We start from the raw sequence: 24,579 nt of genomic DNA on the forward strand, positions 1-24,579 counted from the left end.
ACAAGAGAGGCCTAAAAGGTTACGAGATCCGAGAGTCACCAGGCCCCTCCAAGCTTTTCCCTACCCGCTCCAGTGCCGCACAGGTGCGAAAACCTAAAGGGCCACCTGGGCGGGACCGCCGTAGCGCGGAGGGGGAAGGGACCCTGTAGGGGCGGAGGCGGGGGTGGGGGCCTTTCCGATGTTGCTTGGTGACCACGCTCTCCGCCCAGACCGTTCCATTTCCTCAGCAGGGGGGGCTGCTGGCCGGGCCGTTGCTGACCAGCCTCCCAGAGCAGCCCTCTTCCGGCTTCCCACCCCGCGCCAGGCGGTGGTGCGCTCCCGTGACGTCACAGAAGGCGGGGCCAGCGCCGCTGCCGGGTGCTGGAGGCGCCATTGGAGCCGGCTTGGCTTGCGAGCCCGGCTGAGGAGCCGGACCTTGGGTCGCAGTTGCCGTCGCGTCCACTCCCGGTCTCTGGCCCCTCAACGGCATGGCGTGCGGGGCGACGCTGAAGCGGCCCATGGAGTTCGAGGCGGCTCTGCTGAGCCCCGGTTCCCCGAAGCGGCGGCGCTGCGCCCCTCTCCCCGGCCCTACTCCGGGCCTTAGGCCCCCGGACGCCGAGCCGCCACCGCCGCCGCTTCAGACCCAGACCCCGCAGCCGACTCTGCAGCAGCCCGCCCCGCCCGGCAGCGAGCGGCGCCTTCCAACTCCGGGTAACCTACGCTGTTGCGGGCTTGGCAGGAAGCCAGGCCCAGGCATTTTGGGATGGGGGGTAATGAAAACCAGGCCATTTCACTCACGACCCGGTTTTTGCCTTGAGAAAAGGGAACTGGGGTGTTGCTGGGCCTGGTTGCTTCCGGGGATGGTAGACATCCGGGAAGGGTAGTGGGGCCACTGTCGGTTTTCGGTTTTGTTGGAGCTGGAGACGCTCGAGGGGTGGGCACCAAGAAGATGGACATATCCCTGGCCGTTCAGCGCCCTCCCCGTGCCTGAAGCCCCTCCTTGCCTCCGCTGCCTAGGCCTGCACTGAGCCTCCCTGCAGATCCAGTGGGCCATGGAAAATTGGATTCTACTCACGAACCTAGCCTTAAAAATGGGGGGGGGGGTGGGGGCAGGTTAATGGGAAGGGGCGTGAGTGTGTTCTGTTCTGCACTGCACTGCACTGTAGCTTGTACGGAGATCTCATTTCTATTAGTCTTTAGGGACCCGAGGCCACCGCAATAATCAGGAAGGCGATTTCTACCTGACCCTTTTTAAGGGACTAGCCATGTTCTTTTATCGTATGACTATTGTCTTATGCCATATGTGGCTTGGAATCGGTAGATCGTTAGCTAGAATCTGAGAATCCTTCACCGTGAAAAAGTCAGCTGTCCTTAACAGAGGGACTCTGCTTCAATAAGGCATTCCACTTTGGCCAAGGAAAAGGAAGTGCTGGTCTTACAGTAAAGATACCTAATCACAGTGCAGGAGTAGAGGAAAAAGTGCATCAGCATTAATATTCAGCAATTTTTAAGGGCTCCCAGAAATGAAGGGGTTTAAGAACGGTCTTTGGCAAGTCATTTCTTTGTGTTTTTCTGTTCCTCCAGCTTAAGCAAAACCTTGGGATTACTTTAAAATCATTCTTTCCTCACCCCTTTTCGCTACCAGTGCCATTAGGTTTCATTTCCTCCTTTCTTTGCATATCCACAAGGCAGTTTTCAGGTCCTCGTCCCCATATTCTTGCAGCCAGCTAAGCCCCTCCCAGACTTTTATTTCCATATTGGTGTTCATCTAGTCTTTATCCTGGAATTCAGAGGACTTATCAACTATACCCATATCTTACCTAAACAGTTTTTTTAATTGTACCTCTCTTCTCTCCATATCTACCCTCTGTGCCTGTATCATGGTTTTCCTCTTCTATTTGCTAATCCCAATAGAGTCTTTTCTTCAAGTCTCTCATCCATTACCTGACTAACCTGCTGTTAAGAAACTCTGTTTTACTTTAATTTCCCTAGCCACTCAGTGTTGTATAACCTTATGCACAGAATGAGATAATGTTTTCAAAAGTTCTTTTTAAAGAGCGCTTAAAAGTAGGGGTGGGGAGGGCTTAGATGTCTATTTGGCAGTGTTTTGTTTTTTGATATTCCAGGGCTCCTGCAGATACCCAGAGATGTCACATAATCTTTCTGAGCCTCACCTCTATGAAGTTGAACCTTGCCCTATCTTTTGTTGAGGACCCAGTGAGATAGCTGCACAAAGTATTTTGAAAAGTATTAAGTGATGGTGTTTTTCATGTTTTATTTTGTTGTTTTTTTTTTTTTTTTTTTATCTAGAGTCTCACTCTGTTGCCCCAGGCCAGAGTGCTGTGGTGTCAGCCTGGCTCACAGCAACCTCAAACTCCTGAGTTCAGGCTGGGACTACAGGTGCCTGCCACAACACCTGGCTAATTTTTCTGTTTTTAATAGAAATGGGGGGCGGCGCCTGTGGCTCAGTGAGTAGGGCGCCGGCCCCATATGCCGAGGGTGGCGGGTTCAAACCCGGCCCTGGCCAAACTGCAACAAAAAAAAAAAATAGCCGGGCGTTGTGGCGGGCGCCTGTAGTCCCAGCTGCTCGGGAGGCTGAGGCAGGAGAATCGCGTAAGCCCGAGAGTTAGAGGTTGCTGTGAGCCGTGTGACGCCACGGCACTCTACCTGAGGGCGGTACAGTGAGACTCTGTCTCTACAAAAAAAAAAAAAAAAAAGAAATGGGGCCTTACTCTTGCTCATGCTGGTCTCAGACTCCTGAGCTCAAGAGATCCTTCTACCTTGGCCTCCCAGACTGCTAGAATTAGCACATGAGCCACCTAGCCAAAGTGACAGATTCTATGTAAATGTTTTATTTCTTCATACTATCTACATTATTTGTCTTGTAGTTCACATTATAATAATTGTTTAATAAATGACTGTTGAATATATTTGGAGGCCTCAATATGGCAGAGTGCTATAATGGGGCCACTGTTTTTGAATCTTAAAATCTAATTTTTGCAAAGATCATATGAACTAGTTTCCTGGTTATTTATATTAAGATGTTTTATTTAAAATATTCATTTGTAAAGATCGATTGGTAGTGTTTCTTATCTTTTTTTTTTTTTTTTAAAGCCAGGCATTGTGAACATAATAGTTATGTGGTTTTTTTGTTTGTTTGTTTTGGGGGGGTTTTGAGACAGAGTCTCAAGCTGTGGCCCTGGGTAGAGTGCCATGGTATCACAGCTCACAGCAACCTCCAACTCTTGGGCTTAAGCAATTCTCTTGCCTCAGCCTCCCAAGTAACTGAGACTACAGGCGCCCGCCACAATACCCGGCTATTTTTTGGTTGTAGTCGTCATTGTTGTTTGGCAGCCCAGGCTGGATTCGAACCCGCCAGCTCCAGTGTATGTGTCTGGCGCCTTAGCCGCTTGAGCTACAGGCGCCCAGCCATAGTTATGTTTCTTTCTTTTTTTTTTTTTTTTTTTTTTGTGTAGAGACAGAGTTTCACTTTATTGCCCTCAGTGGAGTGCCGTGGTGTCACACAGCTCACAGCAACCTCCAACTCCTGGGCTCAGGCGATTCTCCTGCCTCAGCCTCCCGAGTAGCTGGGACTACAGGCGCCCGCCGCAATGCCCGGCTATTTTTTTGTTGCAGTTTGGCCGGGGCTGGGTTTGAACCCACCACCCTCGGCATATGGGGCCGGCGCCCTGCTCACTGAGCCATAGGCGCCGCCCCATAGTTATGTTTCTTAATGCTTATTGGAATGTGGCTCTATCATGAAAGAAATATAAAGTACTAATCATTATTTGGTGCTTTGGCTTAAGTGAAAGATGTCTTTTCAATTAAAAAGGAAGAATGAAGGAGGGAATGTTACTATACAAATAGAATAAAGCCAACTACTAGTGGAAAAGTCAGTTTAAAATTCAGTGACTTCATTTTAAAACACCACAGTTATTATCTCAAGGGTTGTAAACTCTCAGAAATGGTCAAGAATCTTTTACCTCCCCTTAAAAAAGGTTTGTGGAGTACAGGTTGAGCATCTTTATTCCAAGAATCTGAAATCCAGAATGCTGCCAGCATGACACTTAAAGAAATAATCATTGGAGCATTTCAGATTTAGGTTAGGGATGCTCAACTGGTAAGAATGATGCAAATATTCCAAAATCTGAAACACTTCTATCCTAAGCATTTCAAATAAGGGATGCTTGACCTATTTAGCATTTTGTGTGGAAAGGTACTACAAAATTATTAAGAGCAAAGTAGATAACCAGGCATGGATGGGGTTTGCTGACCTCAGTGAGATGTTGGTAAACATTGAGTGAGTCTAGATTCAAAGTAATTAAGTGATCATGACTGGAGAGTTGGGGGGCTTGAGATAGCATTTTAGCTGAGTCTCGTGTAAATGTTTGGGGGATGGACCCATTTCAAGCACAGGGGAAACTGCTAGAGCCAAGGCCAGAAGACTCACAAAATAAGGAAAAAATAATTTAATGGTAACTGGATTGTAGTGGGATATGGAAAGGGGAAAGTTAGTTGGGCCAGGTCTTGGAAGGCATTGAATGTCATGTTTAGAGTTTGGATTTTTGGTCTGTAGCAACTAGGAACCATTGTAGAGTTTAGAGGGTGGACCTAGCCTGATAGAACCTAGAAGCACAACTTCAAATAATAATGAGAGGCTATGTTTAAAATTGTTATCAACTGTTAAATAGAAATTTGCATTTTTTTTTTTTTTTTTTTTTTTGTAGAGACAGAGTCTCACTGTACCGCCCTTGCGTAGAGTGCGGTGGCCTCACACGGCTCACAGCAACCTCTTACTCTTGGGCTTACGCGATTCTCTTGCCTCAGCCTCCCAAGTAGCTGGGACTACAGGCGCCTGCCACAACGCCCGGCTATTTTTTTGTTGCTGTTGTTGCAGTTTGGCCAGGGCTGGGTTTGAACCCGCCACCCTCGGCATATGGGGCGGGCGCCCCACTCACTGAGTCACAGGCACCGCCCTAGGTTTTTAAAACCTTACCTGTCTTATGTGGCCTTCTTTGAAGAAAATCATACCTACATGGACTTGATAGTCCTTCTATCAGCCTCAAAGTTGTACCTGTCCATTTATTTGCTTTGCCATATAAGAGGCAGTTAGAGGTTTATCAAAGACCTTCTTTTCCCATGAGCATTGTCATCATACTGTACTTGTCCTTTCTTGTTTCAAGTCTTTGCATTTTCTTACATCCTTGTATTCAGTCTGGCAGGTATGACCTTAAGGAATAATGCATTTTATAAATGAAATGAAAATTTCATAAATTCAGGGACTTAAAATATGAACTTAATGGCACTCTTAAGGGAAACATTGCTGATCCTACATTTTTTCCAGTGTTTAGGCTGAGAGTTATGGAATCTTAACTTTGTATGAAGCCATTGCGTTGATATCAGTTTTTGGACTGGACTATCAATTCTTATGGTGTTCATTATCTTTGGTTTTGATTTTCACTACCTTATGTAGGCTTTTGACATTTACATTGAACAAGGTGAATGACTTCCCAAGGTTACATTTATATTGAACGAGGTGAATGACTTCTGGGTTAGCTTCCCAGAGCTAAGAAGCAAAGTGGCATTATTAACATCTCCCACCATTAAGAAAATATAGCAAAGTATACACTAGAATAATATGAGTTGGAGTAGATACCAATTTTCTGGGATTCTTTTTTTCTCTTTCAGGAATCTTTAAGTGAATACAATATTATAGCACAAAAACAAAAAACTCGAAAACCAGGCAGCGCCTGTGGCTCAGAGGAGTAGGGCGCCGGCCCCATATGCCAGAGGTGGTGGGTTCAAAACCAGCCCCAGCCAAAAACTGCAAAAAAGTAAAAAAAAATAAATAAATAAAAATATATACATATACACATAGAAATAAATTTCAGGTGATATCAGATTAAATACAAAATTAATAAAACCTTAAAAAAAAAGAACTTGAAAACCATATTCTTGCAAATTTTTTGTTGTCTCTAGGAGTATTTGTTTTCCCTTGACTCCCTTTAATAGTGTTAGCAAATTTGGTCTGTGATTACCTTGACTCAGAATAGTAATCTGAATCTCCCCAAACACTGTCTCTTGTAAGATCAGGAAATTCTTTTCTAAGCCCTGACCATCAATCCCAAGCAATAAACCTTACCTCTTCCTCTGATTAGTGTCCAGGCTTATGAACATAATGGTTTCTGTTTTCCTTTTTCCAAAGATTGTAAGAGTCTTATATAGGCAAGAGCATTCTTAGAAAGCCTTGGATGGTAAGAGGACTCGCCTTTGATACTTGGTTTGAGAAATTATGAAATTTAGGCTTAGTGCCTGTAGCACAGTGGTTACGGCACCAGCCACATACACTGAAGTTGGCGAGTTCAAACCCAGCGTGGTCCAGCTAACCAACAATGACAAATACAACAAAAAATAGCTGGGCGTTGTGGTGGGCGCCTGTAGTCCCCGCTACTTGGGGGGCTGAGGCAAGAGAATCGCTTGAGCCCAGGAGTTTAAAGTTGCTGGGGGCTGTGACGCAGCACCCTACCAAGGGTGACATAGTGAGACTCTGTCTCAAAAAAAAAAAAAAAAGAAAGAAAGTATGAATTTCAGAGCAGCTCCCAGAGCAGTGGATCTCCAGTTTCCAAAAGCACTTCCTTAGCATCCAGTTGGCTTCTAAGAGTAGTTCTCAGAATAGCACCTCACAGTTGCCTTCTAAAAGTACTTCACAATCAAGTGAAAGTTCTGTCAAATTCTCTTGTTGCAAGTTAGCCAATGAAGATGTGAAACAGAAGCAACCTTTCTTCAATAAACTGTATAAAACAGTAGCATGGAAGTTGGTAGCTGTTGGCAGCTTTAGTCCTAGTGTGAATCATGGAGGGCTCCTAAATGCAGCTATCCAGGCTCTGAAAGCAACCCTGCATGTGTTTTTTGTCCCACTAAAAGAACTGGCAGATCTGCCTCAAAATAAGAGCTCTCAAGAAAGTATTGTTTGTGAATTGAGGTGCAAGTCTGTGTATTTGGGCACTGGCTGTGGAAAAAGCAAAGAAAATGCAAAAGCAGTCGCATCAAGAGAAGCGTTAAAGTTATTTCTCAAGAAAAAGGTGGTGGAAAATATGTAAAAGGAAGTACAGAGGGAGTGAAATAGAAGATCTAATATTCCTCAATGAAGAATCTAGGCCTGTAAACTTACCTCCAGCGTTAAAACATCCTCAAGAGTTACTATAGTATGTCCAAAATATTACTGCATACGGTGTGTGGTATTTGAAGAGAAAAACTGGCTTACTTTCGTACAGTATAAAACAGCAGGCTTTCGTAAGTTTTGTATTGCTTTTTTCTAGTTTTGCAGAAAATTTACGTACTTGTTCTCTTCACACAGTAGAAACTGTAAATAATTTATGAATGACAGTACACATTAAAAGGTATACGTTAACAGCATACCAATTTGCTGAAGAAAATACTGTCTTCTATTTTTTTTCTTTTTTTTTTTTTTTTTTTTTTTTTTTTGTAGAGACAGAGTCTCACTTTATGGCCCTTGGTAGAGTGCCGTGGCATCACACGCTCACAGCAACCTCCAACTCCTGGGCTTAAGCGATTCTCTTGCCTCAGCCTCCCGAGTAGCTACAGGCGCCTGCCACAACGCCCAGCTATTTTTTTTATTGCAGTTCAGCTGGGGCCGGGTTTGAACCTGCCACCCTCGGTATATGGGGCCGGCACCTTACCGACTGAGCCACAGGCGCCGCCCACTGTCTTCTATTTTTAATGATAACATTAGGTACGATGTGTAGTTCTGTAGAGTCTTAAAATTTTTGTACTACTTTCAATTTGGTGAAAATGTGTTAAGTTGTCTACCATACTTTTTTTCCCTAGCTGAGTAAAACCCCATCAAAGAAAAGGGACCACAGTATTTGAATGTCTGAAAGTCTATGAAGCCTAAGTTTTTAAAATGTTGCCCATAATGTTAAACATGTCTGTTAAAAAATAAAAAAATAGTTAGACTATTTTTATGAGAAGTTTTAAGCATTTTTTAGATATAAAGCAGTATAAAGTACTTCCTGTTATTTTATTCTGAAGTTGTTAAAAATTCACCATAGTTTTGACTGCTGCAGATTCTTCAAGTGGGTTAATTTATGTTTTGAGGTGGAATACAATTTACACTTTTTCTTAAAGGACATAAATGTGGGTTTCTATATTAAGCATATTTTGTGACTACTATTAACAGATTGATTTGTTTAGATATTAAATGCTTTAAGCTATTTTACCTTTTCAAAAAAAAAAAAAAAAAGAAAAGAAAGAAATTATGAAATTTAAAGGAGATAAAAAATAGTTCCCCATTAGGTAAAGGGAGGTTTCTTTTACTATAAATTGTACTAACCCATCAGCAAAGGGCAGATCTGGTCTTCATTGCCACAGGAAAACAAGTGCCCTAACCACTGAGCTATGGGCACCTAGCCACAAAAAGAAATATGTGTTTTGATTGTGCTTCCATCTACCCACTATAAGAATATCCTCATCTGGGCAGCGCCTGTGGCTCAGTCGGTAAGGCGCTGGCCCCATATACCGAGGGTGGCGGGTTCAAACCCGGCCCCGGCCAAACTGCAACAAAAAAATAGCCAGGCGTTGTGGCGGGCGCCTGTAGTCCCAGCTACTCGGGAGGCTGAGGCAGGAGAATCACTTAAGCCCAGGAGTTGGAGGTTGCTGTGAGCTGTGTGAGGCCACGGCACTCTACCGAGGGCCATAAAGTGAGACTCTGTCTCTACAAAAAAAAAAAAAAGAATATCCTCATCTATAACTGCAACATGTAATACTATGGCCATAAGCCATATGCAGCTATTTTATATTGATTAAAATTAAATAAAATTTAAAAATTCAGTTTCTCATATGCAGTAAAAGAACTTTGGGTAGCTTATGGCAGGTAGTCACTTTTCTGTGCATTGTTGAAATAGTAGCAGTAAGAGCACACTGTGTCTGGATAGAGGGGGAATGCTTATAAACATTTTACTTGTTCATGTGGGGAGAGGGAAGAGATTGAGACTTACATTATAAAAATAGTAAATGTCTAATCAAAAGACCTTCCTTGTCTTTTCCCACTTCTGAAGAAAGTTTGAAGAAATGGCACAATAAAGTGAAAGCTCAAAGTTTGTTTCTTTTTTATTAGAGCAAATTTTTCAGAACATAAAACAAGAATATAGTCGTTACCAGAGGTGGAGACATTTAGAAGTTGTTCTTAATCAGAGTGAAGTCTGTGCTTCGGAAAGTCAACCTCACTCCTCAGCACTCACAGCACCTAGTTCTCCAGGTAAGCCTGATTTTGTGTGCTCAAAATCCCTTTGAGTCAGTAAATGGTGCTTATTAATGCAATGGTCATTTCTCAATCCTAATGTAATAAAATTGGTAAAGTAGATAATAAATACCTTTAAAACCATAAAGTCATGAAATTGGAAATTTAAAAAGAAATTCCTTTTTTTTCCCCCACCCACCCATACTTGCCCAATGCTTGCCATTGGGTTTCAATAGCCCAGTACTGGAACATCTCCAATGATGGTGAACTTTTGTCTTTTTGTTTGTTTGTTTTTAGAGCTATACATTTTTTTTATTTTTTGAGACAGAGCCTCAAGCTGTCACCTTGGGTAGAGTGCCATGGTGTCAACAGCTCAGAGCAACCTCCAACTCCTGGGCTTAAGTGATTCTCTTGCCTCAGCCCTCTCAGGTAACTAGGACTACAGGCGCCTGGTTGTAGTTGTTGTTTGGCAGGCCTGGGCTGGATTCGAACCTGCCAGCTCTGGTGTATGTGGCTGATGCCTAAGCTGCTTGAGCTACAGGCACCAAGCCAAAGCTATAAATTTTTAATAATATTTCTCATACTGTTAGACTCTGTCCTGTATTCTTTCAAGAAGGTGTTCTAGAATTTCTTCCCAAAATGTTGGCCTCTCTTAGTGTTTGTTTCTCACTTTTAAAAAGTTCTGGTGATAATAATTAGCCCCTCTTGTTGCCCTCCTATTTGCTGAAAGTCTTTTTCTTCCTTTTTTTTTTTTTTTAAAGATAGAGTCTCACTATGTCGCCCTTGGTAGAGTGCCGTGGTGTCACAGATCACAGCAACCTCAAACTCTTGGGGGCTGAAGTGATTCTCTTGCCTCAGCCTCCCAAGTAGCTGGAACTACAAGTGCCCGCCGCAAGGCCTGGCTATGTTTTTGTTGTAGTTGTTGTTCTTTGGCAGGTCCAGCCGGGTTTGAATTTGCCAGCCCCGGTTGTATGTGGCTGGCACCCTAGCCACTGAGCACAAGTGCTGAGCCTGAAAGAATTTTTCAGAATCTAATATTTCTTCTGGAAAAGTACTTGGTATGACTTACTGTACAGAAACTTTGCTTGAGGTTGCTCTGAAAGTTTTTTCCTTTTTTTTTTTTTTTTTGTAGAGACAGAGTCTCACTTTATGGCCCTCGGTAGAGTGCCGTGGCCTCACACAGCTCATAGCAACCTCCAACTCATGGGCTTAAGCGATTCTCTTGCCTCAGCCCCCCGAGTATGAAAGTTTTTTCTATTTCTGAATTACCCAAAGCCCCTGAGTCCATTTTTCTTGATACGGCACTCAGCTCATTGTTAGTTGTTTTCTCTTCTTTAATAAGCTGTTCAGGCTGGGCATGGTGGCTCACACCTATAATTCTAACACTCTGGAAGGCCAAGGCAGGTGGATTGCCTGAGTTCAGGAATTGAGAGCATCACAGGCACCTGTAGTCCCAGCTACTCAGGAGGCTGAGGCAAGAGGATCACTTGAGCCCAAGAGTTTGAGGTTGCTGTGAGCTATGACATGACAGCACTCAACCCCAGGGCAACTGAGTGAGACTGTCTCAAAAAAAAAAAAAAAAAAACAAAGAAGGAGGCTCGGTGCCTGTGGTTCAAGCAGCTAAAGCACCAGCCACATACTCCTGAGCTGGCAGGTTCGAATCCAGCCCAGCCCACCAAACAACAGTGACAGCTGCACCCCCAAAATAGCTGGGCATTGTGCCAGGCGCCTGTAGTCCCAGCTACTTGGGAGGTGGAGGCAGGAGAATCGCTTGAGCCCAGGAGTTGAAGGTTGCTGTAAGCTGTGATGCCACAGCATTCTACCCAAGGTGACAGCTTGAGGCTCTGTCTCACAAAAAAAAAAAAAAAGAAAGAAAAGGTTCGGCACCTGTACCTCAAGCAGCTAGGGCAGCAGCCACATACACTGGAGCTAGCAGATTCGAATCCAGCCTGGGCCAACTAAACAACAATAACAATTGCAACAAAAAATAGCCGAGCATTGTGGCAGGCGCCTGTAGTCCCAGCTACTTGGGATGCTAAGGAAAGAGAATCATGTAAGCCCAAGAGTTGGAGGTTGCTGTGAGCTGTGATGCCACAGCCCTCTACTGAGGGTGACATAGTGAGACTCTGTCTCAAGAAAAAAAAAGCTGTTCACTTATCAATTTCTGTTCTTCTTTGAAAGTATTAATTGAATTTTCAATTTCTCCCATTATTTCTCTTGAGCTTTTCAGCAAAGTCGGGGATAGGCTTCACATCTTTTGTTACGTATATTGGCCAATTGTTGGCGAATTTTTGCTCTGATTTTTCAGCTGTTCTGCTGTATAAATTCTGTTTTTTTAGTTCAACTAACTCTCTGCTTCCAATTTTGAAGCTTTGAAATACAAAGATCGGGAAGAATGAACAACAACAAAAATAGGCCCAACAGGCTCTGGGCCACTTTTGCACGTTCCACATAGGGATATTCCAACCTGGGATCCGATGTGGATTGCAGGGGTCCTTTGGGAATCTTTTTCCTGGGGCTTCTGTACAAGTTTCAGGGTACAGAGATTTTATTTAGGAAGAACAAAGATAAATGTTAGAGCACTTCTAAAGAGAATTAGAAGTGGGTCCCTCTCATGAAGAAGAGGTGAGAGACTGAACTTTGACTTCTTTAACAGTAGGGGAATTTGTTTCCTCCCAAAACATTCTACTTTTTATTAGTTCTAAGGGTTAAAAGTTACCTTGATTTGGCTCGGCGCCTGTGGCTCAAGCAGCTAAGGCACCAGCCACATAAACCTGAGCTGGCGGGTTCGAATCCAGCCCAGGCCTGCCAAACAACAATGTCAGCTGCAAACAAAAAATAGCCGGGTGTTGTGGTGGGCGCCTGTAGTCCCAGCTACTTGGGAGGCTGAGGCAGGAGAATCACTTGAGCCCAGTAGTTGGAGGTTGCTGTGAGCTGTGATGCTACAGCACTCTACCCAGGGCGACAGTGGGAGGCTCTGTCTCAAAAAAAAAAAAAGTCACCTTGATTTGAAAATTGTCTCCTTACAGAATGTAAAATGGCATTTTTGCCAGGAGCTTGGGGGAGGGGAGAATTGGGAAGACAGTACTTGATAAGTGAGGTGTTATACTTTTTGTTGTGATAGAAATGTTTTGGAACTAAATACCACTGAATTGTTTGCTTTAAAATTGTTAATTCTGGCTCTGCGCCCATGGCACAGTGGTTACGGTGCCAGCCACATACATTGAGGCTGGCAGGTTCGAACCCAGCCCCAGCCAGCTAAACAACAGTGACAACTGCAATAGAAAATAGCCATTCGTTGTGGCGGGCACCTGTAGTCCCAACTGCTTGGGAGACTGATGCAAGAGAATCACCTGAGCCCTAGAGTTGGAGGCGCTGTGAGCTGTGTTGTCACGGCACTCAACTAAGGGCAACACAGTGAGACTCTGTCTCAAAAAAATAAATAAATAAAAAAATAAAAACTGGTTAATTCTGTTTTGTGTAAATTTCACCTCAATACTTTTTTAAAATTATTTCCTTTAATCTAGAGGTCCTAGCTCTTGCACATACATAAATGATAAACCTTTTAGTGGTCACAGCTAGCAATCTTCTTGAGATTTTAGTAATAAAATTTTGAAGTAATAGACTATGTTATGGGTATGACTAGCTAGATGATTTTGTCAGGTTTTATTCGTAGGAATAAAATACACTCTAGTTAAAGTAAAAAATTATTTGTTTCAGGGTATTAAATGGCTTACAACTAAGAAGACAGAAGGAACAGATTCTAGCCTGAGCTTTCAGGAACACCCCTGAACTGGGCTACCTACCACCAGGGCTGCTGGGTTTTTTGGGGTTTTTTTGTTTGTTTGTTTCTTTCTTTATTTTTTGAGACAGAACCTCAAGCTGTCACCCTGGGTAGAGTGCAGTGGCATCACAGCTCACAGCAACCTCCAACTCCTGGGTTCAAGTAATTTTCCTGCCTCCGCCTCCCAAGTAGCTGGGACTACAGGTGCCCGCCACAACGCCTGGCTATTTTTTGGTTGCAGCTGTAATTGTTGTTTGGCGGGCGGGCCCAGGCCGGATTCGAAACCCACCAGCTAAGGTGTATATGTAGCTGGCGCCTTAGCTGCTTGAGCCATAGGCGCTGAAGCCAGGGCTGCTATTTTTATCATAAACGGAAAGCCACCTGTAGAATCTGTTTCTCTAGTTACCAGCTCCAATACCAGCCTGTTAATCCTTTAGCCTCACCACCAAAAATAGATGCCCAGTACAAGCTTATTCCCTCACTTATCTCAGTGCTGAATTCAGATCTTCTGTGAGTGAATCTGATGGCAGAACCTAATCACATCTGAAATCTTAGCTACCAAGAAGTCTGGGAAAAATACAATTTTAATTTCAGAGCCTCTACTGAGAAAGAGACTGAGGAGAAACTAGAAGGAAGTTACAATAGGTGTTTAGGGAAAGGAATCCATCATGTCTACCACAAAACTTCTGGTTCTAATGTTAGATTTCCATGTTTTCTAGCCTTGCAGTGGACATTTTGATTTCTAATTCTAACTATTGTATTTCACTCTTCTCAACATAGATTAAAAAGAGATCAGTTGCGCAGCACCTGTGGCTCAGTGAGTAGGGCGCCGGCCCCATATACCGAGGGTGGTGGGTTCAAACCCAGCCCCGTCCAAACTGCAACAAAAAAATAGCTGGGTGTTGTGGCGGGCACCTGTATGTAGTCCCAGCTACTTGGGAGGCTGAGGCAAGAGAATCGCCTAAACCCAGGAGTTGGAGGTTGCTATGAGCTGTGATGCCATGGCACTCTACCGAGGGTAATAAAGTGAGACTAACTCTAAAAAAAAAAAGCAAAGTGGGCAGTGCCTGTGGCTCAGAGGAGTAGGGTGCCAGCCCATATATATGCCAGAGGTTGTGGGTTCAAACCCAGCCCCGGCCAAAAACTGCAAAAAAAAAAAAAGAGATCCAGGATGAGATGTGTAGTGCCTAATTGTCTCCTTCATTCATACTTCAAAAAGAAATTCTTGGCTGGGCGTGTGGCTCATGCCTATAATAATCCTAGCATTAGGGGAGCCCAGGGGCAGGAGGATTGCCTTAGCCAGGTGTTGGACCAGGTTGGACAACACAGCATGACCCTAAAAAAAATATTTTAATAATTAGCCAAGTATGGTGACATGACCTATAGTCCCAGTACTCATGAGGCTGAGGTGGAGGTTGCACTCTAGTCTGGCCTAGAGAGTGAGACTCTATCTCAAAAAAAAAAGAAAAAAATTCCTTGTGAATTTTTTCTTTGCTTGAACTTAACTAAGAACTTGATTTGATGATCTTTTTTTTTTTTTTTTTTTTTTTTGTAGAGACAGTCTCACTGTACCGCCCTCGAGTAGAGGGTCATGGTGTCTACGCTCACAGCAACCTCCAACTCTTGGGCTTACGCGATTCTCTTGCCTCAGCCTCCTGAGCAGCTGGGACTACAGGCGCCCGCCACAACGCCCGGCTATTTTTTTGTTGCAGTTTGGCCGGGGCTGGGCTTGAACCCGCCACCCTCGGCATATGGGGCCAGCGCCCTACTCACTGAGCCACAGGCGCCGCCCCTGATATGATGATCTTAAAGGTTAATGACTTTGCTAGTAGTTCTGCACCTCTTCGGTTAAACATAGTTCTGTATTATCTCCAAAGATCTTGGTAATTCTCATGCTACAAACCTGCTTTCTCTAATCCAGACTAGAGGTTTTATATCAGCTTTAAACTTTTTTGTTCTTGTTCTTTATAAAATGATTATGAATATGGGCTCAGATTGTTAAGGCTCAGAACTTTTTTTCTGTATGGAGATCAGCTAACACAACTAGATAGCACGTAGCTCCTGCTACCTCTCATTTACCTTCAGTTTTGCTTTGTAAAACAAATGTCAGAAATTGAGTATTTTGTGAGAATATTCCATTTGAAGTAATGAAAACTGAAATTTTTCCACACAGCTTTTATATTACCTTGGCGTTCTATGAAGCTGTTAATTCTGAGTCTTGAAACTAGCATATATTTTGTAAACTAGATTTATCTTTTGCCAGGTTCAACCTGGATAAAGAAGGACCAGCCCACCTTTACCCTCAGACAAGTTGGAATAATCTGTGAGCGTCTCCTTAAGGACTATGAGGACAAGATCCGGGAGGAGTATGAACAGGTCCTCAACACCAAACTAGCAGGTGCGTGGAGGCAGCAGCTGCTGTTGTTAGATTGGGCTCTGCAAGAATTAACCTCAGTAAAGTTTGAAGAAGAGCTTCATGCAGGAGGGTTTGAGTAGTAAAGTTAGTATTTGGTGATTGTAAACTAGTCATTTATACCTTATGGAAGTACTTTTCATTGCACTCCTGAAATGAGATTAAGCAATTCTTATGAGAATTTTCCGTATGAATAAAGGTATGACTAGGCCATTGAGGCTAGCTGGCAGGTAAACTGGTGGTTGGGATATGGTGATAGCCATTCAACAACTATTTCGGTGGAGTGTTGTCAACATTCTCAAACTTCCTACTGAGAGTAACTTGGTGGATGAGAAAGGTGTTGGACATCCTGTGATTTGGGAGGTATAATAGGGTAAAACAAGGCTAGCTCAGGCTGGAGCAAAGGTCACTATTAGTGATGGCAACAAGTAGAGCCTTCTGTGTAAGGAAGGAATCTGAATCGGGAACAGAAAGGGGTACTTGTTGAGTGAAAGAGGACAGTGTTCCACATTAAACAGTGCTGTATGTGGAGCACAGATCTCATCGTACTCCTCTTCCGATTAAACTCCTTAACTGTAGCCTGTCATTAATAGTAATACAGCTTAAGATCTGTTGCTTAGGGTGTTGATGTGAGTAAGTTACACCTATAATCCCAGCACTCTGGGAGACTGAGGCAGGAGGATTGCTTGAGCTCAGGAGTTCAAGACCAGCCTGAGCAAGAGTGAGACCCCTGTCTCTACTGAAAATAGAATGAATGAATAAATAAATAAATAAAAATAGCTGCCTATAGTTCCAGCTACTGGGGAGGCTTAGGCAAGAGGATCACTTGAGCCCGAGAGTTTGAGGTATGAGGTTGCTGTGAGCTATGATGACGCCATGACGGTATAGTTGGCATCAGGGTGCAACTCTTGTCAAAAGAAGAAGAAGAAATTCATGGACAGTTTTCATGCCATGCTGCTGTGTACTTAGCAGGGAGAAGTGAAGAAACACCACTTCTCCCTGTAATAGAATTGTTTCCTATTCTGATGACCCACACAAATGATTTCTTAGAAGGTTGATTGGTTTGCTTTATTTCAGGAACTGTTGAGTTAAACAAAGTTTTGGGTACCTTTTTTTTTTTTTTTTGTAGAGACAGAGTCTCACTTTATGGCCCTCGGTAGAGTGCCGTGGCCTCACACAGCTCACAGCAACCTCCAACTCCTGGGTTTAAGCGATTCTCTTGCCTCAGCCTCCTGAGTAGCTGGGACTACAGGCGCCCGCCACAACGCCCAGCTATTTTTTGGTTGCAGTTTGGCCGGGGCCAGGGTTGAACCCGTCACCCTCAGTATATGGGGCCGGCGCCTTACCGACTGAGCCACAGGTGCCGCCCTTGGGTACCTTTTAATAGAACTTTTTGGTCCTTTAATAGAGTAATAGTGTATTATAAGAAGCTCTAGGCCAATATGTCTATAATCGTAGTAGTTTGGGAAGCAGAAGCAGGAGGATCACCTGAGGCCAGCTTGAGCAACATGAGACCCTGTCTCTACAAAAAATACAAAATTAGCCAGGTGTGGTGGTGTGGGCCTGTAGTCCCAGCTGCTTGGGAGGCTGAGGCAGGAGGATCACTTGACCTTAGGAGTTAGAGGTTGCAATGAGCTCTGACCCATATTACTGTACTCCAGTCTAGGCAATAGAGAAGACCCTGTCTCTTAAAAAAAAAAATAAAAGTAAGAAAAGGCTCTAGTATATCATTCCCTTTCCCACTGTAATTTTTTTGAGATCAGCTAGTTCTAAGTCACTTCCTTATTCACAGATGTTAGACTGCCTTCTACCTTTCTACTGACTATGCCTTTAGAAGGTGATGCTCCTGTAGAACTGTCTGCAATTAGATGCCATAAAATTTTCTCTTAGCTTTCTGAACATTTCATACCTCTTCCACTCATGTTTTTCATTCAATATATGTGTTGAAATTTATAGCAAGGAAAGAGCTTCAAAGCTTCAAGTCTCATAGGAGATTTGCTGAAATTTCTTGGCCTGTAGTGGTGAGCATACCTCTTTGTCTGGGTGGGGGGTAATGTCATCAGGGGAGAAGTTATTATGAAAACATCGTTATATTTAGATGATCAGTGACCAAATCTAGAAGCCACTAATGTGGCTTTGGGATCTAAGAGGAAGGGCCTAAAGGAATGGAGAATTTGGCCGGGCGTGGTGGCCTCACACCTGTAATCCTAGCACTCTGGGACGCTGAGGTGGGTGGATTGCCTGAGCTCACAGGTTGGAGACCAGCCTGAGCAAGAGCAAGATCTCGTCTGTAAAAATAGCTGGAATTGTGGTGGGTGTCTGTAGTCCCAGCTACTCAGGAAGCTGAGGCAAGAGGATTGCTTGAGCCCAAGAGTTGTAGGTTGCTGTGAGCTGTGATGCCATAGCACTCTACCAAGGGTGACAAAGTCAGATTCTGTCTCAAAAAAAAGAGTGGAAAATTCAAACTGGGAAGCTAAATGTGATCCTGAAACTTGTCTTGAAAAATTGAGGGAAGGTTTCTAAGAATAAGCATTTACTGTCTTTCTCCTCACAGAACAATATGAATCTTTTGTGAAATTCACACATGATCAGATTATGCGACGGTATGGGACAAGGCCAACAAGCTGTAAGTATTGCCAAGTTTTTCTTTGAATTTCCCCAAGTTCCAAGAAAAAGGTTTTAACACTGGATATTTTGTCTCTTAAGAGCAAAAGAATACTTACATGCCTAGCATTGTTCTAAATCTTTTAAATCCTCACCAAAGCTTCTGTAATCCTCATGGCCACCCTATGAGGGAGGAACTGTTTATAGGCCCATTTTACAGATTAGGATAGCATTTAAAGAGGTGAAATGATTTGCCCAAGCTCACATCCTAGTGATTCAACCAGGACTGAAACCTAGGTAGTCTGACTCTAGCACCATTTATGTATTGCCTTTCTTTTCTTCAGAAACATTTCTAATTGTTAATATATGAAGGTTGATTGATTAAGCTAGTTTATCCAGTGTGTAGTTAGGAATTCTTATTCCAGGCCAGGCACAGTGGCTCATGCCTGTAATCCTAGCATTCTGGGAGGCCAAGGCAGGTGGATTGCCCCGAGCTCACGGGTTTGAGACCAGCCTGAGTAAGAGTGAGACCCATGTCTAAAAAAAAAAAAATAGCCAGGGTGACGCCTGGTGCTCATTGGGTAGGGCACCGGCCCCATATACCGAGGGTAATGGGTTCAAATCCGGCCCTGGACAGCTAAAACAGCAGTGGCAACTGCAACAAAAATAGCCGGGCATTGTGGCAGGCACCTGTAGTCCCAGCAACTCGGAAGGCTGAGACAAGAGAATCACCCTAGCCCAAGAGCTAGACGTTGTTGTGAGCTGTGACACCATGTCACTCAACCGAGGGCGACAAACTGAGACTCTGTCTCCAAAAAAAAAAAAAACAAAATTAGCCAGTTCTTATGGCAGGCACCTGTAGTCCTAGCTACTTGGGAGGCTGAGTCAAGAGAATCACTTGAGCCCAAGAGTTAGAGGTTGCTGTGAGCTATGACACCATGGCACTCTACTGAGAGTGACAAAGTGAGACTCTGTCTCAAAAAAAAAAAGCTTATTCTAACATCTTCAAACTACCAGTTACTCAAGACATAACTTATCAACAGCTATATATCTAAATTTGAGTCAGTTTCTTAAATTCCTGAGGTTTAGGACCTTTTAAGTGGCAGTGCGTATCCTTCATACCTTTATTATTTTTAAAAGCATGACACTAAATATTTTTGTATTCTTACTCTTTGTTTTTTATTCCTAATTTACAGATGTGTCCTGAAGCTGTGTTGCATATCTGGGTACCAGGTTTGACCTCAAGAGATGGCTGCTGTACACTTTTTGCAACTGGTTTGATATCACATTTCAGCTCCAACTTTGCATCCTGAGAACACATAACGTTTCTGCAGGTCCATTTTATACAACTTGAAAGACCTTAAAACTTTCTGGTTGCCACAAGCATATCTTTCTTTTCTGCTCATCCAATAAACAGCTGTGCCCTACTGTGATAGATTTTCCAAACAAAAATACCTGGAGCAGCAGTTTAGCAAAATATGCCTTTAGTGGCACTCAACAAATGGAGTTTCCCCAAGCACAGTTCTGTAAGAAGTGTGTGTGAGAGTGTGTGTATATGTGTGTGTGTGTGTGTGTGTGTGTGTTTTAAGTTATTATTTGTATTGTGCAAATTTTTTTTGATCTTGGGGATTCTGGCTGTGAATTTGATGCACGACAATTATGGTTTAAAACATTTGCTTGGTCTACAGAAGATCATTAATGTTTTGTGACCATAGAAGTTGTAACAGTGGATTTTTTTATGTGTAGGTATTATTGTTAAATACAGGGACTGTTTCCAGGCACAGAATATGAATCATAAGTTAGGATGGACATTAGATGTGATTATGAGGATATAGTGAAGGTCTGCGGTCCTACATCTACAAATGTGTGGTGAGAAATTAGAACAAACTGGAGACAGCCATTGACACATGGACTTTGCCTAGCTGCGTTAGAAAAATACTTTGACTCCAAGCCTTAAAATACCCACGTGGAGTCAGCACTCACCTCATTTACACTATCAAGAGCTCCCTGGACACCGAACCTCCAAGGGGAGGATGTCTCCCCTGAAGCAGGAGCATCAGGGTTACTCGGGAGCATAACATAGGTGAGTGTGGGCCGGGGGCTGAGTCAGGCCCTGGCGGCACTGCTGCTTGGGAGGAGCCACTTCACCTTTGTATCAGTTGTTAAAAATAGAATTTTGATCCTTTGGTCAGGTTCCCCCCAATTCTTTTGTGGTGTCCATGTTCAACTGCTTGAGATTTGTTTTGGCAACCCCCTGCCTGAAGTTGCTTATCGGCTGTTCTTCACCTTGTTTCCAAGGCTGAGGAACAGAAAGTAGCCTCTGTTTTGAGGAGGTGGAAGTTAAGTATACATTTATTTTTTACTGTGACTTGTTCAGGACCACATTTTACAAAATGCCTTGTTTCCTTTTATTACTGTTTCTGGAAAGGAAAGTTCTGTTAATATTGTTTAGTTTGAATATAGAATAGTTATTTTAATTAGGGCTTATTTTGAAAAATTCTGAGTTTAATTCAAATATATGCCAGTACCTTCTAAAGTAAGGTTATATTCAGAGACAGTTGTTCTGATGAGATGGCTTAGAGAAATTTCTGGAATATTCACATTCGAAGATTCCTTATTAATGAATGTCTTTGACTTAAATCTAACCAAAAACTGCAACATTATTCTTTGTACATTTTCATTATATAGTGTTAACAAGCTTAGTTGCAAACAAATAAAATACTTAAGCTATTTGTTTACTTTGCCTTCTTAATACTGTGATAATGTTTATTAATTCATATAACTTACATGAGGCTGCTATAACCATTTCTCCAGTACATTGAAGATTTATAGACTTTTTTTAAAAGCCCAGCAGTGATTTTTTAAATTAAAGAATGATTTTACTTCATATTGGAAAGGCAGTTTGTTTCATCTCTTGTTTTTCCAGTCATTTGTTCCTAGAAGAGGATCATGGCAGTGGCTATAATGGGAGTGGCGCTGCTGTGGAATAGTAGCACCAACAAGGAAAGGGCAGGAAGCCATCAAAAGTCATGGGGGCTGGACCAGGATTGGGAAACACTACCTCACTGACATCTTTTTACAGATCAGTGTGATGTACAACTATGTTAAGTGTCAGCCCCTATTCCTGCTAAATGGTCTCTGGCTGGGAAGCAGAGTAGGTTTCGATAAGGAGAATGACACTCCCTCAGCGGTGTAGTTGGGTTGTGTTATGACATGGGCTGCCCTCTGGGGCCACAGACAGAACACACTGCAATGGCTAGGGCTTGGGATCTCCTCTAAAGAGATTAGACATGTTTATTTAGTGTTTATAATACAGAGAAAAAAAACAAACACTTCCTGGGACAGAAAAGACCTGAAGACTGGCAAAAGAAGAAATTATCCTTGGACGACTTTGTGTTCTAGAGTGAACTTAAGGGGACTCCCAGGTAGGGAAGCGTTTTTGTCCCATGGAAATCACAGCCCAAGGTCCAAAGAAGACGATCAACCTACAGAAACATAAAAGGATATGCCAAGACCTGTGATTTTAGCATATCTGGTGAGCTAGTTAAAAAGTTTTCCTCTATTTTAATTCCAGTTATCCTCGTACTAAAGTCTTAGGCTTCAATGAAGGAGTGAAAGGAGTAAATATCCATGCCTGGGGTCAGAGAAGTAAAGGGAAGATGAGAGCTCCCAGGGCAGTGGTAATTGTTGAAAGCTCCCCAAGGAGGAGACCAGGAATTCAAGAACTTGGGCCAACCTTCTATACCCTGTGAATCTTCTCAGCCTACCATAGAGGACTGGTTGACAAATATAAGTAGTCAAAGAAATGGCCTTTAAATGTCTGTAACCCTGGAGTTTAAATTCTGCTCTGCCACTAATTTGCTATGTGAACCTTGCCAAGTTACTGGACTCCCTGAGCCATGGTTTCCTCATGTATAAAATGGGGGTTAATAGTATGTACATCATTGAGTTTTGTTTTCGAATGTAAGAAATAATACATGTAAAGAAAGTATTTAGCACAGGTAAGGACATCAACTATGCAACTTTAAAAATGTTAATAGCAGGTTTCTTTATAATGGGCTTCATCAGATCTGAAGACCAAAACCTTCCTGTCTAAAGTGATTCAACTTTTCAGTATAAATAGCCCCTTGTTAACATCAAAATATCGCATTTTCTTATTAGAATTTGTACTGTTAAGTGTTTGAATAAGGAAACAATAAAAGATGAATTACGAATTCAGTAATACCTTTCGGTCGGTCTGTATTCATGTATGTCTTACATGTTATTCATTATAGCAGGGGTCAACAAACTGGCCTGTTTTTGCAATTAAAGTTTTATTGGAACACTGCCACAGCTATTCATTTGCATCTGTGACTACTTTTCACACTGCAACTCCAAACTTCCATAGGTGTCACAAAGACCACAGTATGGGCCACAGAGCTGAAAATACTTTACAGCCTTCAAGTTTGCTGGGCCCTGTACGATAGCCTTAATAATAAACATTTGAAAAAGTGGATACAAACAATGCTAATTTCATTTATAATCCTTTGTGTATCACAAATTGATGGGCATTTGCTGTAATTTGTAATTCCTAGGGATGTTATACCTTAAGTTGAGGTATGATGAAAAATTCTTTTGCTTATAAATGAAAACCCATTGCTGAGCCAATGAACAACTTTTTATTCTTGAGACAGTCTCAAGCTGTCACCCTGAGTAGAGTGCTATGGCGTCATAGCTTACAGCAACCTCCAACTCGGGCTCAAATGATCCTCTTGCCTCAGTTTTTCTATTTAGTAGAGACGGGGGTCTCATTTTTGCTCAGGCTGCTCTCAAACTTGTGAGCTCAAGCAGTTCACCCGCTTCTGCCAATGAGTGCTAGGATTATAGGCATGAGCCACCTCATTTGGCCACGAACAACTTTAAGACATTGATTCTCAAGATGGGGACAGGTAGCTATTTGGGAAGGGAAAAGATTTGGAATGGCCAATAATTAATTTCCAAAATATTTAACTTTGAAAGTTTCTAGGTACAAATGTGGGTGTCAGAATTTTATCAGAAGATAGCATCGTTTTGAAGACTGTTTGTAATATACAGTTATGAAAGAACAGGACATCTCTGCTACTTTGGAGATCCCTCGTTTTGTTTTTTTAAGAGATAAGAGCCTTACTTTGTCCCCCTTGTTAGAGTGCTGTAGCATCACAGCTCACAGCAACCTCCAACTCTTGGGCTTAGGCAATTTTCTTGCCTCAGACTCCTGAGTAGTTGGGACTACAGGTGCCCGCCACAACGCCCAGCTATATTTTTTTTTGGCTGGGGCTGGGTTTGAACCCACCACCTCTGACCAGCGCCCTACCCCTTTGAACCACAGACGCTGCCCATGCCCAGCTATATTTTTGTTGCAGTTTGGCTGGGGCTGAGTTCAAACCCTCCACTTTCACTATATGGAGCCAGTGCCCTACTCACTGAGTCACAGGCACCACCCTGGAGATCCCTTGTTAAAAATAACTTCAGAGATGGGTGGCGCCTGTGGCTCAGTGAGTAGGGCGCCAGCCCCATATGCCGAGGGTGGCAGGTTCGGACCCAGCCCTGGCCAAATGGCAACAACAAAAAAAAAATAGCCCGGCGGGGCGCCTGTAGTCCCCGCTGCTCGGGAGGCTGAGGCAAGAGAATCGCGTAAGCCCAGGAGTTGGAGGTTGCTGTGAGCTGTGTGATGCCACGGCACTCTACCGAGGGCGGTACAGTGAGACTCTGTCTCTACAAAAAAATATAATAACTTCAGAGACTAGTTGTCTTCTAGAGCTAAGTTAAATTGGCCCTTGGATGGCTTGTAATGTAATCCTAGCATCTTTGAAGGTAGAGGTGGGAGGATCACTTCAGGTCAGCAATTTTAGATTAGAATGTACCAAGACCCTGTCTCTACATAAAAATAAAAATTAGCCAGGCATGGTGGTGCACACCTGTAGCCTGAGCTACTTGGGAGGCTGAGGCTTGAGCCCAGGAGTTGGAGATAGCAGTGAGTGATGATGACACCACTGCCCTCATGCCCAGGCAACAGTGTGAGACCCTGTTTCAAAAAAAAAAAAAAAAAAAAAACAACCTTGGATAAGGTATGAGATTGGAAACCTCTAGGGAGGAAAACATTTAAGAGTAAGTCTTTAGGCGGCCACATACACAGAGGCTGGTGGGTTCAAACCCAGCCCGGGCCAGCTAAAATCAACAATGAATGACAACTTCAACAACAACAAAAGAATAGCCAGGCATTGTGGCAGGCACCTGTAGTCCCAGCTACTTGAGAGGCTGAGGCAAGAGAATCGCTTAACCCCGAGAGTTGGAGGTTGTTGTGAGCTGTGATGTCATGACACTCGGTACCAAGGGCAACATAGTAAGACTGTCTCAAAAATGTATATAAATAAATTAGCTACCCAGCTCAAACCACACTTTCAAGTAAATAATGAACACTTGGTTATAGGGAAGGTACAGTACTATGATTAATAATTTCAATACTTAAATTGTTGGAGGGCGGCACCTGTGGCTCAAAGGGGTAGGGCGCCGGCCCCATAT

General features: G+C 43.2%; 1 protein-coding gene across 1 annotated transcript; it reads left to right on the forward strand.

Annotated features, from left to right (window-relative positions):
• The first annotated feature begins 327 nt into the window (after positions 1–327).
• AKIRIN1 (akirin 1) lies at positions 328–20,777 on the forward strand. Its single transcript, XM_053575617.1, has 5 exons — positions 328–690; positions 9,116–9,256; positions 15,286–15,420; positions 17,990–18,061; positions 19,236–20,777. Exons 1-5 carry the CDS (start codon positions 468–470, stop codon positions 19,244–19,246), a joined length of 582 nt encoding a protein of 193 aa, XP_053431592.1. The 5' UTR covers positions 328–467; the 3' UTR covers positions 19,247–20,777.
• The last annotated feature ends 3,802 nt before the right edge of the window (positions 20,778–24,579 follow it).

This window comes from Nycticebus coucang, chromosome 22, assembly GCF_027406575.1.
Source record: "Nycticebus coucang isolate mNycCou1 chromosome 22, mNycCou1.pri, whole genome shotgun sequence".
Lineage (NCBI taxonomy): Eukaryota > Metazoa > Chordata > Mammalia > Primates > Lorisidae > Nycticebus > Nycticebus coucang.